We start from the raw sequence: 15,963 nt of genomic DNA, 5'->3' as shown, positions 1-15,963 counted from the left end.
TCTTGGGCAGCCATTTGGAGTAGCATTGAGGAGCTGATTCTTGGAGCAAGCTTGAGGAGGCAGTTTGTGCCTGGAGGTATTTATTTTCACCTCTATAAATCTGTTTTTGCTTAGTAAATTTTAGGTGCATATCTAGAAATCTTAGAGAGTGTTTTTTGTCAAATAAATGAGCATTGAATCAAGTTTTTTTTTTTTTCATTTTCAGATTGTTTGCTTTCATTTCCTAGTCAAAAAATGGCACCTAGAGCAAGAGATCCTGCTTGTGCATATGTTGAAATGGTTGATAGTCAAATTTAATGCAAATTTTGCCATAGGAAAATTAAGGAAGGTCCTGGGGGCATTAATAGGTTGAAACAACACTTGGCAGGGATTAGAGGCCAAATTACCCCATGTACCTCACCAGAAATTGGGGAGATTAGGAAGAATTTGCTGGCCAGCTTTGAGAAATTTAAAGAAGATAAGGCTAGGCAAAGAGACATACAGGCTGAAATTGGGAGGAAGAGGGAGATACAAAAAATGATGGCTGCCAACCCCCATTATGATTTTGAGGGTTCTTCCTCTATCCCTCAAACTGATACATCCAACCCTTTCCGATATGTTCCTCCCTCTTTTGGTTCTGTTCAAGATAAGGGAAAGGGTAGAATGAAAAAGGGTGATGTGACTATCAAAAGTTATTTCACTCCCTCCTCTCCATCAGATGCACATGGTCCTGAAGTTAGTAAAACTCAATTGCAGCCCACTTTAGATGACCATTGGAAGAAAGAATTGAGGGAGACTGCTTGTGAGTACATAGCTAGATGGTGGTATGATGCTGATATCCCCTTTAATGCTGCTCGTTCACCATATTATGAGCCTATGTTTGATGCCATACATGCTGCTGGAAAAGGCTTTAAAGGCCCTACTATGCATGAGCTAAGGGGGTTTCGTTTGCAAAAAGAAATTCAATCCATTAATGAGTATTTGCAAGAGTTCAAGGACTCATGGGCAAGAACAGGGTGTACCATCATGTCAGATGGATGGACTGATCAAAGAAACCGTACCATCATAAACTTTCTTGTCTTCTGCCCACAGGGAACCATGTTTTTAAAATCAGTTGATGCATCTGATAAGGTAAAAGATGGCCACTTGTTGTTTCAGCTATTGGATCAGGTTGTTGAGGAGGTGGGGGTGGCTGATGTTGTTCAAATCATCACAGATAATGCCTCTAACTATGTTCTTGCTGGTAAACTGTTAGAGGAAAAACACAAGACCATCTTTTGGACCCCATGCGCTGCACATTGCATAGACCTCATGCTTGAGGATATTGGAAAATTAGATTGGGTCAAAAACACTATAGATCATGCCAAAAGCATAACAAAATTTATCTACAATCATACATTGGTTTTGAGCCTCATGAGGAAACACATTAGGGGCAAGGATATTATTAGGGCTGCCATCACTAGATTTGCTACACATTTTTTGACATTGCAATCTATGCTTTCCCAACATAGAAACTTGCAAAATATGTTTTCCAGTGATGAATGGAATCAAAGCAATTGGTCTAACAAACCAGAAGGCAAAGAATTGAAAAGGAAAGTCCATGAAGAAACTTTTTGGAGAAAGGCAGCAGAGATTGTGAAGCTTGCTGAGCCACTAGTTAAGGTGTTGCGGTTGGTGGATGGGGAAAGGTTGGCTATGGGCTTCATTTATGAGGCTATGGATCAAGCAAAGGAGCAAATAAAGACGATATACAAGGATATAGTGGCAAAGTATGGGCCCATTTGGGCAATCATTGATGAAAGATGGAACAATCAACTCCATCGCCCTATACATGCAACTGGGTATTTTTTGAACCCACGGTATCATTATAAAGCTAAGGAGTCAGGAGCTTTGAGGGGGGAGGTCAGAGATGGACTGGTTGATTGCATTGAACGCATGATCCCATTGGAGTCTGATCAGTTGGAGATACACCGACAGGCCAATATCTTCAACAATGCAGCAGGTACCTTTGGGAAGAACCTAGCAAAGATTGCAAGAGAAGCAGATGAGCCAGGTAAACAAAAATTTCAATTTTCAAATTCTTAATAGTTTTACTTTTTTTTTTAAAGTTTGTTAAATCGTTTATAATTTGAAAGTTAGATATAATTTGTAATTTTGTTGAGCTAACTCATTACACTCCTATGTTTTTTGCAGCACAATGGTGGGAGGTCTTTGGTGGCCATTGTCCCGAATTGCAAAGGTTTGCAATTCGTATTTCGAGTCAAACTTGCAGTGCATCTGGGTGTGAGCGCAATTGGTCTGTCTTTGAGAGGATTCACACAAAGAAGAGAAACCGTTTGGATCAAAAACGGTTAAATGATCTAGTTTATGTCCAATACAACCTTTGGCTCAGACGAAACCATTTGCTGAACAAAAGACCTGATTCAGATCCCATTGTGTTGGAAGACATTGATCCAACATCAGATTGGGTAGTGGAGAGTCGTCCAGCAGAGTTTGATCCTGATGAGGATCTTGATGTAGATTTAGATATGGAGACATCAGTTGAACTTGAACATGTTGTTCAACTTCAGCCTGTTCAGTTGAATGCATATCCCAATCCACCAGCCTCAGTCTCATAGCCAGCAAGGACTCCAGTTGTAGGTGCTTCCTCTGCTCAGCCACGACAGAAGCGCAACCGCATATCTACTCTATCTCAACTTGCATCTGCTGCAGTTGCACAACCTGCTAGTGGTACCACTTCTACAGTTGCAGTTGGAGATGATGATGATGAGGAGGAGCCATGGGGTCCCCTGTCTGACTCTGATGATGATGATCCAGAGATTGATCGACATGATCTTGGCTCCTGTGACAGTAGCTACTAGCCAGTAGTACTGTAGTACTAGTACTGGAGTCTGGTCACCGTCACAGTTTACTTTTGTTGTAGAGGCCATTTCTAGCCTCCTTGGTTATGTGTTTTTTGTTTTGAGTCTTTGATCATGTATGACAGTTGACTATGTATTGCCATTGGGTACCATTTTGATATAATGGATTGGTTCATGAGCCTACTTTGATCATATGTTGTCTTCCATCTATATTATAATGCTGTGTGTTTGGAAACATGAATGAAAATCTTTAAAATTATGTTTAAAATCTTTAAAATTATGTTTTCTTATAAAAAAAAATAAATATTTAATGTATTTTTTACAACGACCGAGTCATTGAAATCGAGCCTGCCGGAGTCGGAGTCGGAGTCGGGGTCGATCCTCGGTCGAGTCAGAGTCGGAGTCGGAGTCTTAAAACTATGATTTTTGGGGAGAAAAAAATATCGCGATATTTCCTCGGTGATATCTTGTCTCCTCGAAAATATCGCGATATTTGCGAATATCGGCGATATTGTCTTCACAAATCAAGAACATCAAAAGTAATTATCAAGAATAAGAAAATCTTTCTGCCTTTTTGATTTTATAACACCTATGGGGTCTCCTGTTGGTGCTTATTCATTTGTAATCAATGATGCATAAAATATGGGTTTGAAAAAGCTTGTTGGCTAGGAGTTTATGCAACCTTTTAAAGCTAATGTAATCTTTGTCCTAAGGGTAAAGGTTCTCCTGGTGCCAGATGGGTGGTTGGTTTTTGTCAGATTTTCATGTATCTTGGCATGATGGATTTTGTTAAAACGGTAATTGAAGGGGAGGAATCTATCTCAGGTTTTAGCTAAAGCATTTTAGGTGTATGTTAGTGGTTTAGTTTCGTGATTTATATACAAGTTTGAGGGGTTCCAATGTCAGCAACCAACATCTTCTTGTGATGGATTGTAGACTAGGGAAGCCCATATCTAAGCAGTTTTTCATGGGGATGCGTCCCTAAAGGAAGGGGGCACGCCCCCCACGTTTCTCACTCTCAGGGGATGGGGAGACAACTGGGGAAATGTTTTCCCATGTCTCCCTTTGAAGGAAACTTGGGGAAACACATGGTGAAATGTTTCCCCAGTGCAGGGGATGCATTTCCCCCAAATGGGGATGTATGAGCATCCCCCCTCCCCCCAGATGTGGGACACATTGGTGCTCCCCCCAATATGTTTTGTCTAACAGCCCATGAAGATAGGAAAAAATAAGGGATAGAGGTTTGAGGAGCCTAGGACCTTGGTAATTAATGGTAATATTAAATTCTTAAAGTAAAAGTGAGCAAAGGATTTATCAATGTTGCACTAATCGTTATCGGGATAATTTTGGTGCGAGGAAAAAATCGGGAAAAAATTGGTGATAATCGGGAAAAAATCGTAACATACAAAAATATTCATTTTTTTTCAATTTTTTTAATATCTAACCTAGCTACAACATAAAATAAATACATTGACGCATAAATATGATAAAAGAACTAATATATAAGATGTTTAATATCGTTTCTAGTGCTACATCACACATAACAGTGAATCATGTCCTGAATAGTAAGTCCTGACTCTTGAGTCCCAACTCAGCCTCAAAATATCAACAAAAAATATAATAATGTATCTCATATCATGAGTCATAATGTCATATACAATGAAATGAACCAAATAACTAAAGTTTAATATTACTGATTTCCTTTGCCCCTCTAGATGTAGATGTCGGTGGAGTTGGCAGTAGACTCTGCTGTGCTCTAGAAGCTGAAGAACTAGGAGCTACAAGAGGTAGACCACGTCCTCTACTGGTGACAGGGGTAGCTTGGGTCACCTCCTCCTCCTCAAATTTATTTATTTATTATTATTATTATTATTTTTTTCCACGATTTTTTGGATAAAAATCGCAATTTTTTTGAAAAAATCGGCTATAAAAAAACCCACAATTTTATCTTTGTTTTGAAAAAATTGTGATAAAACGATATTATCGCGATTATTTGGCGATTAGTGCAAACACTGGGATTTATCATTTCATCCCTTTACCCACTTTTACTTAAATTTTTAACATTAACATTAATTATTTCAGGATGTTTGAGTGGTTCCAACCTCATCAAACTTTACAAGGAGAAAGTAGAATTTCATATACCATTAAGAATTCAGTAGGTTTAACAGTTTTCAGGATTTCATGATTGGTAGAATTATAGCATTTCCACTAGATTGCACAATGATGAATTTACATGTGATGAATTGTTGTTGTTGGGAATTTATCATCATTATTTTTATATTTTATAATTTTAGAGACAGGGACCCCTATGCTTGGGACCCGGATGTTCCCCTGCCCTCCCTGAATTTCCTAAAATTTGGCGGTCCCCCCACATGTCCTCTTTGTGCATCTGCCTGTTCCTGTGCTCTCCCATCCTGGAAACTTGGTAAATCATAGATTCTACGTAAATTATGAATTATTAAAGGGTGCTTGTTGCAATGTGCATTCTGAAAATATAAAGGGGCGTGTTACAAAAATATTTTGTGCAGAGGCAAGTAGGAAAGGGGTGCCAATTCTCTCTTTCAAATTCATATTTATCTCACTAGTATAAAGTGTGGATTTGTAGTAGAATGGTTAGTACCTACCTCTTTTCCTCTGATTTTGAAAGTATTACATTGCAATTTCTATTCTCATTCTTTTAGTAATCTGTGCCCTAATGTGCACGCTTTGGCCAAATGTCAAGGATATTGCGATGTTCTTTATATCTGGTAAGTCTACGGGTACTCCACATGGTTATTTCGTAGGGACATATTTGGGATTCTTTATGTGAGTGTCTAGTTCATGTGTTTTATATGTTTAAAATTTGTTTGTATATGAATGACCAATGTATGCCTTTTTTTGGAAATACTTCTTATAGAATCATGTTGGCTAAACTGGTGCACTATAAGGGGTGTTTCTCTGCCGTCAAAGTCACCCAGGACTTGCAATCACCCACATGGATGCACCTTCTTTTACATGCATGTGTATGGATGTTGATTTCCAGAATAGTTTTGACTCATACTTATCCAATCATTAGAAACAGATTTGGAAATATTCTGACTAGTAGCTATTAAGTTATTAACAATTGCCTTGTCAATTTAGGATTTTTTACTGTATAAATCCTCATGAAACATGTTACCATAGTTATGAGCAATGAGAACCAATATGTATTAATATGGTATATAGGAATTTTTACTGTTGTGAGTTTTTGCTTCCAAGATAATTGGAGCAATGGAATGCTTCTCTCTTGCTTTATTTATTGGCTTATGTCTTGAATGAAAAGTTGTCTTTTTTTCTTTTCATTTTGTTTTGCTTGCTTTCATTAAAGGTTCAACCTGTAAATTTGTAGGAAGGAGAGTGAAAAATATGTTTTTTTTAATTTCAACTCACTAATGAATGTTTTTTTTTGTGGTTATTGCATGTTTCACAATTTTATCGACATCAGTTATCAACATACCAAGTACCACAAGCGTAAGTTTACATGTAAATTTCTCATATGTTGTATAACTTTAACTAGACATACAAGCAAAATCTTATGCTTTATTGTGGATTTCTCTGTAAAGTGATGGTCAAGTAAATTTACTTTATTCTTCATTGGAATTTTGTGCTAATACATAATGTTATTTCCTTGTCTACAATATTATATTCTATTTATATGTTTCTTCTTAGATGTAAAGTTTAGTGTTCACTTTAGGGCCCAAAGGAAGCACTATATTCATTGACGGTGTTGAAGTTCTTTGTTTTTATTGGCTGCAAATAAAAGATGAATCTTTTTTGTTGCTATAGATGATGAATAAAGTGTGGAGTAAAGCTTGCTGTGGATCGCGGTTTAATTACTCTCTAGATCATTTGATGTTTAATCATTCTAACTGAGCACCATTCTTTATGCAAACTGTGAGTCTCAGTTGGTGTCAACAAAAAACTCACTGGCTTGCTCAATGATGCCTATTCCTATCTTGTCGATGGAATTGGGGAAAGTTCCATCCAAAAGCTTCGGCAAGGGTAAATACAAGTCTCCTCAGGCACATCAGTTTGAGTAGAATGAGGCTGTGGCCCTACTTTTGTTGTCGCCTTATGGTCGTTTTGTCCGTTTGACAGTTGTTTGAGGGAATAGTTTTTTTCTCAGGTCCCTGACAATGGGTGGAGTGTCCACCTGAAATCCTTCACACAGTTTCATCTGAAAATTTTCTCTCAATAGGTTTTTTTTTTCCATCTTGCATCTTTTTTTGGCTTTCTGCAGTGACTTGTCCATCCCTCTTGATTCCTTTTCCATGGTTCCCCCATCATTCCTATGGATTGAGAAATTGCTTCTTGGTTTAATGAAAATCCAAAATCTTCAGGAGACAACACATTATTAGCAATATGTACTGGGTCACTGGGTGAAAGGCCAAAATCTCTGTGTCTTAATTCGTGCTCAGAAATAACCCCTTGCATAATACCACCACCAGTGAAATCACAAATACGTCCAAAAACCCTTTCTCCAGACCTTGCTGTATGAAATTGTGGTGAGAAAAGATTCAGAATTTTCCAAAATGTCCCCAGTTCTACAAAATTCAAAACCCTTATGTCCTAATTCTAGATGTTATGAATTGTTGATTTTGGGTAGCATTGGATGTGCTCTAGCTCTGAAATTTTGTGGAGGGGCTAGAACACATGAGATCTCCAAGATCCAGAAATCGTTTGGAGAAATTTCACCCGGATGAGGAGTTATTAAAATAATTAATATTTTTAATGGGTTCCTAAGTCTTGGGAAAATAAAAATATTAATGAGTATTATTAAAGATATGGGTGAGAAGCTTCCAAGAGACGAGGATCAAGTCTGTTTTAATCTTAGCCGTTGATTAGAAACTTAATCTCGGCTGTTGATTCATCAGCAGGAAAAGTATAAAAGAAGACTTGAGAGTCATTTGAAGATACACCGGGCAAATACTCAATACCCCGAGGGAAATCGATTCTCAAGGAGGAGGAGTTCGATTTTATAGGGAGAGTTGTAGGGTGGAGGAAGAGGAGGGCATTAGTAGCAGTCAGTGACTGAGGAGGAGGTGACACAGGGCATTCGAGAGACAACGCAGAGGGAAGAGCAGGCAGACAACACCATTGGAGACATAGTCCTCACGCAAGCTGACGCAGACTGACACAGAGGGGTGCAAAAGTGACGCAAAAGTAGGTGAAGGGTCTCCAGGGTGTTAGAACTTCTCCTGGAAGAGGAGAAACTGTATTAGGTGTTTTCTCTCAGTAGTGTCTCAGTTTCTCTGTGAAATCATTCCTTGTAAAGCAATTGTTGCTGAAGATTAATAAAACCCTCATCTACTGCACCGGTTTTCCCACATTGGGTTTTTTCAGGGACAATTGTCCAAAAACAATTGTGCTGATGTGATTGATTATTGTGTTTGTATATCACTGTTATTTTCTCCATGTAATTATGTGATAACTGCAGTAGAATTTATTTTAATATTTACTAAAGGCTTTTTCTTAAATAACTTGTTGTGAGAAATAAGTAGGTGAAATAAATCAGTTGCTGCAGTAGAATTTCATATTAGAAATTTTCACATGGTATCAGAGTAGAGATTGGGCAACATGATAAAAGAATCTTCTATGAGTCGGGAGTATGATGCCGAGACATCAACTTAGAGGGACTCACGCAGATCTCCAGAGAAAGAAGAGAGCACAAAGAACATGGATCATGATTACTCTATGTTAGCTTCCAGACTGTAAGAAGTTGCTTGCCTAGCAAGTTTTGCCTCCTTTGAGGTTTGGTATATAGATAGTGGAGCTTCTTGGCATATGACAGGAATACGAGAATGTTTTTGAAATTATCAGTAAGAAAGGATGAATTTTCAGATCACCATGGGAGTAAAGACAAAGTGTACCCCCGTAGGAAGGGGTACTGTAGTCTTTCAAACAAAAGCAGGGGATCAGCTTTGAGCAACCAATGTGCTGCATGTGCCAAGATTGGGGATGAACTTACTCTCTGTATCTCTCTTCAAAACAAAGGCTATGGCGTTTTATTCGTTAAGGAGAAAGTACATGTCAAACACCCAAGTTGGAAAAAGAAGGCCCAGATTGCAATCAGAAGTAACAGGCTGTATAGATTACAGCTAGAATCTCCAATGGCACTGATAGGCAACAGTGGGGATAAAGATTTGAATGAACTATGGCACAGGAGGATGGGACACTTACACCATGGGGCTCTAAGAATTCTTGAGAAAACAATATCGGGAGTTCCAGAATTAAGTACCGAATGAGATGATGTATGCAGAGGATGCGCACTAGGCAAGTACGCTAAGGCAACATTTTCCAGAAGCAACAATAGGGCTAAGAGTGTTTTGGGATTGATACACTCAGATATCTGTGGACCCATGTCCACAAAAGCTCTTAGTGGTGCCGAATATTTCGTCACCTTCATTGATGACCATTCCAGAAAGACTTGGATCTACTTTCTGAAAACCAAGGATGAGGTTTTTGGTTGATTCAAAGAGTTCAAGGCTCTAGTTGAGAATCTGACAGGAAAGAAGATAAAGATATTGCGCTCAGACAATGGTGGAGAATACATCGACAAGGACTTCACTGATTTTTGCGCAAGGGAAGGCATCAAAAGAGAGTGGACAACCCCTTATAATTCAGAGCAGAATGGAGTCGTAGAAAGGAAGAACCGAACTATTGTTGAAGCAAACAGGGCAATGTTGTATGATTAGGATATGCCCAAGTTTCTATGGGCAGAAGCATGCAACATGGCAGTGTATATCCAGAACAAGACTCCCCACAAGGCATCAGGTAAGATTATTCCGGAGAGTGTCATCACTAGTAAGAAGCCTGAAGTGATTCATTTCAGGATATTTGGGAATTTGGCATATTGCCATGTACTCGAAGAGAAGAGGAAGAAATTGGATTAGATTGCAGAGAAAGGATATCTTGTAGGATATAACGAGAATGCTAAGGCATATAGAATCTATCTTCCGGGGAATAGGAAGATCGTAATCCGATGGGATGTGAAGTTCATGGAGGACAGAGCCTTTAGAAAATCCTAAGAAATGCCTTCCGAAGAGTAGTCAAAGGATGATTCATTGGTACAACCACTTTGACCAGCAGAAACTAGCGCTAGTATTTCTCCTAAAGACAAAACTCCAGAGGTGGAGCCTCAGGAAGAGGAGGAGCAAATAGATATACCCACAACCAGTGGTAGAGTGAGCCGGGAACTTCGACAGATACTACGAGATACAAAGGATTTTGTCGGGGCGCCCAGGAACGAGAAAAGGGAGCGTAGCCATCCAGACATATACTAAGCCTTGGTGGCTCATGTTGGAGAACCCTCCAGTTTTCAGGAGGCTGTTCAGCATCAAGTATGGGTAGATGCTATGGTGGAGGAATACAGTTCCCTAATGGTCAATGATGTTTGGGAAGTGGTACCTAGGCCTTAGGACAGGTCAGTGGTAGGGATGAGATGGCTCTACAAAGTCAAATACGTTGTAGACGGCAGTGTAGAAAAATACAAAGGCAGGTTTGTGGCTAAGGGGTTTGCTCAGAAGGAAGGGATAGACTACAAAGAAACCTTCGCCCCAATAGCCAGGTATACTTCTATTAGATCCGTGATATCCCTTGCAACTCAAATGGGGTGGGAGATTCACCAGATGGATGTCAAGACGACGTTCTTGAACGTGGTGATAAAATAAGAAGTATACATTGAACAACTAGGAGGTTTTGAGACTCATGAGAAGGAATCTCATGTATGCAGATTGAAGAAAGCTCTGTATGGGCTTAAACAAGCACCTAGAGCATGGTACGGTCGAATTGATGGCTACTTGCAGAAGATGGGATTCGTCAAGAGTGACGCAGATCCTAACCTCTACTATTTGGTTGTAGAGAATGAGTCTCTAATCCTGGTTTTATATGTGGATGATCTCTTTCTGACAGGACATCCAGGGTCAAAGATTGCAAGGAGAATCTAACCACCAAATTCGACATGAAGGATTTGGATGGATGCATTATTTCATGGGGTTGGAAGTTTGGCAGCAGAAGGGTGAAATTTTCCTTGGGCAAGGGAGATACGCTATAAAGATTTTGAAAAGGTTCAGAATGCAAGACTGTAGACCTATGGCTACTCCAATGATCACCAACTGGAAGAAGATTGATGCATCCGAAGATAAAGAAGTCGATCCCACCTTGTACAGGGAACACATAGGGTCCCTGATGTATCTGGTCAATACCAGGCCAAACATTTGTTACGCTGTCAATACTCTCAGTTAGTTCACGGTAGAACTGAAAAGGGTGCATTGGGCAGTAGCCACGCGTGTTCTCAGATATATACGAGGAACAATCGAGCATGGATTGATGTACACCCAAGGCAATGACATCAGTTTGAGTGGGTTCACTGATGCAGATTGAGCTGGAAGTTCCGTAGATTGGAAAAGTACCGGTGGGTACTGTTTCAACATTGGATCAGGAATGACCTCCTGGTGTAGTAGGAAACAAAAATCCATGGCTGTCAGCTATATGGCTTAGGAAATTGCTTGTGAATCTATTCAGGAGAAAGATGGAAGCGACCAATATTTTGTGTGATAATCAGAGTTGCATCAAGCTCTCTGAGAATCCAGTCTTTCATGATTGGTCGAAGCACATTGATATCAAGTGTCACTTTATCAGAGACTGTGTCCAACGAGGGGCAATATAGTTGAGGTACACCCCAACAGGAGAACAGGTGGTAGACATTCTCACCAAGGCCCTAGGAAGAACAAAGTTTGTTTACTTCAGGGAGAAGATGGGGATGGTGAAGAATCCGTTTCAGTAGCAGAAGTGGATAGTATAAGGAGTTGCAGTGCAACAGTTAGCAGTGACAGTGCTATGAGCAACATATTCTGAGGGAGCTGTGGTACAAATGTAGTAGTGACAATTACAGTGTCATGTGTAGCAGTACAGGTTGCAACAACACAGTGGATGAGGGGTAGTTGGTCAAGCATCAACAATGCAGAGGACCGATGCCGTGGATTAGTGTGATGCTTCTATTGGGAAGTATTGCTAGGGCACATCCCTCGCTAAGACGGAGTGTTGATTTTGGGTAGCATCGGATGTGCTCTAGCTCCGAAATTTTGTGGAGGGGCTAGAACACATGAGATCTCCAAGACCCATAAATCATTTGGAGAAATTCCACTCGGATGAGGAGTTATTAAAATAATTAATATTTTTAATGGGTTCCTAACTCTAAACTTAGGAAAATAAAAATATTAATGAGTATTAATAAAGATATGGGTGAGAAGTTTCTAAGAGACGAGGATCAAGTCTGTTTTAATTTTAGCCGTTGATTAGAGACTTAATCTCGGCTGTTGATTCATCAACAGGAAAAGTATAAGAGAAGACTTGAGAGTCATTTGAAGATACACTGGGCAAATACTCAATACCTCAAGGGAAATCGATACTCAAGGAGAAGGAGTTCGATTTTAGAGGGAGAGTTGCAGGGTGGAGGAGGAGGAGGGCATCAACAACAGTCAATGACTGAGGAGGAGGTGACACAGGGCATTCGAGAGACAACGCATAGGGAAGAGCAGGAAAACAACACCATTGGAGACACAATCCTCATGCAGGTTGACGCAGAGGTGGGTGAAGGGTCTCCAGGGTGTCAGAACTTCTCCAGGAAGAGGAGAAACTTTGTCTCAGGTGTTTTCTCTCAGTAGTGTCTCAGTTTCTCTGTGAAATCATTCCTTGTAAAGCGATTGTTGCTGAATATTAATAAAACCCTCATCCGCTGCATTGGTTTTCCCACATTGGGTTTTTCCAGGGACAATTGTCCAAAAAGAACTGTGTTGATGTGATTGATTCTTGTGTTTGTATATCACTATTATTTTCTCTATGTAATTATGTGATAACTACAGTAGAATTTATTTTAATATTTACTGAAGGCTTTTTCGTAAATATCTTATTGTGAGAAATAAGTAGGTGAAATAAATCATTTGCTGCAGTAGAATTTCATATTAGAAATTTTCACATGAATGAAGTTGACTGGATGAAGGGTTGAATGTTAAAACCTGGGTTGCACAAAGCGTCGAAACGTTTTGGAGTTTTCGAAACGGGTACATTTAGAAATGGTTGAATGTTAAAACCTAGGTTGCACAAAGCGTCGAAACGTTTTGGAGTTTTCAAAACGGGTATGTTTAGAAACGTCACCTCCCAAAAATGGAAACATCAGCCGAAACGCCGTCCAAAGCATCATATATGTTTATATATAATTTATTTATTTATTTTTTTATATAAATAAGTGAATAACACATTATCTTGCAAGAGAAAAGGGGATAAGACCCATATATGGCAATTTAGAAGGAAAACAAGTCTATATTAAGTTTTAACTCTCATAGATGATTACATGATGGTCGAGTTTTAGAGTTTCGGGTACGGGTACAGTTACGTCCCGAAACTTCGGGTTCCTAGAAGTTTCGTGCAACATAGGTTAAAACCCTAATCTGGTGGTACATGCAGAGCAAAGAGAAGAAAAAACCTTTTGTATTCAAAGGAGAATGCTCTAGCTGGTTGAAAGTTAGAGGAAAACCCTTGAATTTGACACATTCTTTTTCCGCATGGATGAAAGTTGCAATGCCAAAGCTGGGGAAAGAACTGAAATTAGTTGTTGTTCATCATTCCCTGTCCGTTCTAGGCACTCAATGTGGGTTTCTGTTCTTTCTGTTTACAATTTCTTGTTGATCATCTCATGCTGTTTATGTGCATATACAGTATTGTTGGGTTCACTTGTTAATTCACTCAGTCATTTGCTGGTTGTAGATCCTGTCTCTTGTTGTTCATTATAGTTACTCCCTCTTATATGGCCATGAGTCTTGTTGTTCATAGGTTCAGGATATGTTGTAAGCTTTAGGTACTGGATCTAAAGAAACTACATCATGAATTTTGCATGACATTTTCCTTTGCCCTGGTGAACTCCAAGCATCTAATGAGTCAAATTATGGGATGAAGATGGTTTTATTTCCCAAGGAAAACCATGCAGGGAAACTTCCGGGCATTTTCTGACATTGGCAGATGGTTACCAGTGCAAACTGCAAACCTGTTGGCTCTGATTACAGTGCCTGATCGGGCAGGGGCATCAAGTGACGCAGACAACAGAGGCAGCCAGTCTGGCGAATTGACCAATTGACCCTCAGGCTCATGCATGAAGCTCAAAGCAGTCAACCACTTGAGCTGGCTCACTGGGCTCTGTTGAATATGGTAGTCGTGAGTCAGACTCTGAATGCTTTTCTCTTTCTCGTTTTGTAATTGCAAATAATATTAAGGAGGGGGAGAATGTAATAACTATATATTGATTGGATTATTTGGTGACCTCTGGACCCAATGAAATTTATGAGCAATTATAACTTGAATTCACTGACTTACACTTTTTAATATTAGGAAGGATAAAATCAATGTTGACTTGTTATTAGGTTCGAGTTGCAACAAGGGAATACTGTCTCAAGCATAGAAGTTGGTTGAATTTTAGTAATGTAGCTGTTGAAGTATCTTCCCAACTTGTAGAAGCTGTTTTAACCTTTGTACCTATAAATAACCCATCTATAAAGGGGTGTATGCAGATATATTTTTGTAGATTTGGGAATTATGTAGGTTAGTGCCTATTTGAAGGATTATCACGCTGTTTTAAATTCAATGGTGTTACCTTTCTGTCCTACTGGTTAGTCTCTGCTGTAAAGAACAAGTGGCATAATTCCTGCACTGAAGGCAGCCTCTGGAGGTTAATGTACCTTATAGGCCATATACTTTACTATTAATCATCACTATCAATTTTTTGTCATACAATGTTGTCCATTTATTATTGCCTGGATTGTGGTTTTAACTTTTAAGAACTCTCTATTTTATTTTATAAAATTTTACTTGCTAATTTAAAGCTGCAGCAGCTAGGGAGCGTTTTGGTTTCTATACTAATGCACAGTGTTGACCATGTACATGTCAACAGTTCCAAGAAGCAGAGTACAAAATAGTGGACAATTTTTTTTGTCATTATCATCATTTTAATCCCAAATTCTGCTATTTTATTGTAAAATGATTCTAGTATGACTATTAAGCCATGAAATAACACCTATGTAAGCCTATGATTCTTGTCAAAGGGTTTCACTCTAGGGAGTTTTTTAACCTCCCCAAATTATTTGTGTTTGTAAACATGAATAATTGGCAGAGTTTTTCCTCCCAAATATGCCCCAATGCTAGGGTGGAACTCATTGATAAGGTCTGTGTGTAAAATTCCTCTTTTATGTTGAATTCGGGTAGCATCGGATGTGCTCTAAGTCTCAAATTTTGTAGGGAGGCTTAGACACATGCATTCTCCAATACCCAAAAAGCATTTTGGGAAATTCCACCTAGAGACAGTTTTATTAAAATAATAATAATTTTTTATGGGACCCTAAGTCTAAACTTAGGAAATTAAAATAATTAATGGGTATTAATCAAAATTTTGGGTGTAACTTCTAGAAGAAGGCGGAGATCAAGTAAATATGATCCTAGCCATTGATTAGAATTTAATTTGGGCCGTTGATTGATCAACGAGAGAATTATAAGAGAAGGCTTGATGGGCACTTGGAGAACACACCGAGTGAGTTCAGAAGATCGAATTTCTGAAGCAGAGCAGCTGCCGGAGAGAGATTCGAAGTGAGCTTTTGCAGTGAGGGGCAGGGATAGTATCCGAAAGGAAATATTTCCCAGTCGGAGGATACTCAGCAGAGAAGGCAGAGGGAGATCCAACAGTGGCAACGCTGAGCCAGAGGGGCTGACGCAATGCAGAAGCCAAGAGGGAGTCCGAAAGTTTCAAAAGCCGGGAGTCGGGGTGTGAGACCGGGATGTAGAAATCGAATCACTTGGGCAGCAAATGGACCAGCCAGAGGATTGACGTTGTCCCCAGTGAGCTTGACGTTGGGCTGACAAAGACACTGCATAGAGGGAGCACAAAGGTAGCCAAAAAAGTTAGGGGCAATCATTCTGGGGCTGGATCAGCTAGGATTTCCAGTGATAGATGAGGTAATCTCACAAATCTCTCTATCAGGTTTATTCTTTGTAACTGGAATGTCAGGAAGGCTTCCAGAGATGTATTCAGATTTTACTGCTGCATAATAATAAAACCCTGAGA

The 15,963-nt window shown here is 39.4% G+C and overlaps 1 protein-coding gene across 1 annotated transcript in view; it reads left to right on the top strand.

The window, feature by feature from the left end:
* LOC149139990 (uncharacterized) overlaps window positions 1-15,963 on the top strand; it is a 246,851-nt gene that overhangs the window by 141,415 nt on the left and 89,473 nt on the right. Inside the window, exon 3 of the mRNA XM_089447038.1 lies at window positions 6,304-6,329. Within this exon, the coding sequence (XP_089303164.1) occupies window positions 6,304-6,329 (26 nt within the window). The remainder of the gene's footprint in view (window positions 1-6,303; window positions 6,330-15,963) is intronic.

The sequence above is a fragment of the Pinus tabuliformis genome, chromosome X (genome assembly GCF_031772625.1).
Source record: "Pinus tabuliformis cultivar Carrire ecotype Pingquan chromosome X, CPIR1, whole genome shotgun sequence".
Taxonomy (NCBI): Eukaryota; Viridiplantae; Streptophyta; class Pinopsida; order Pinales; family Pinaceae; genus Pinus; species Pinus tabuliformis.
The sequence above is the reverse complement of the archived record's forward strand: the minus strand, read 5'-3'. Positions and strand labels throughout refer to the sequence as shown.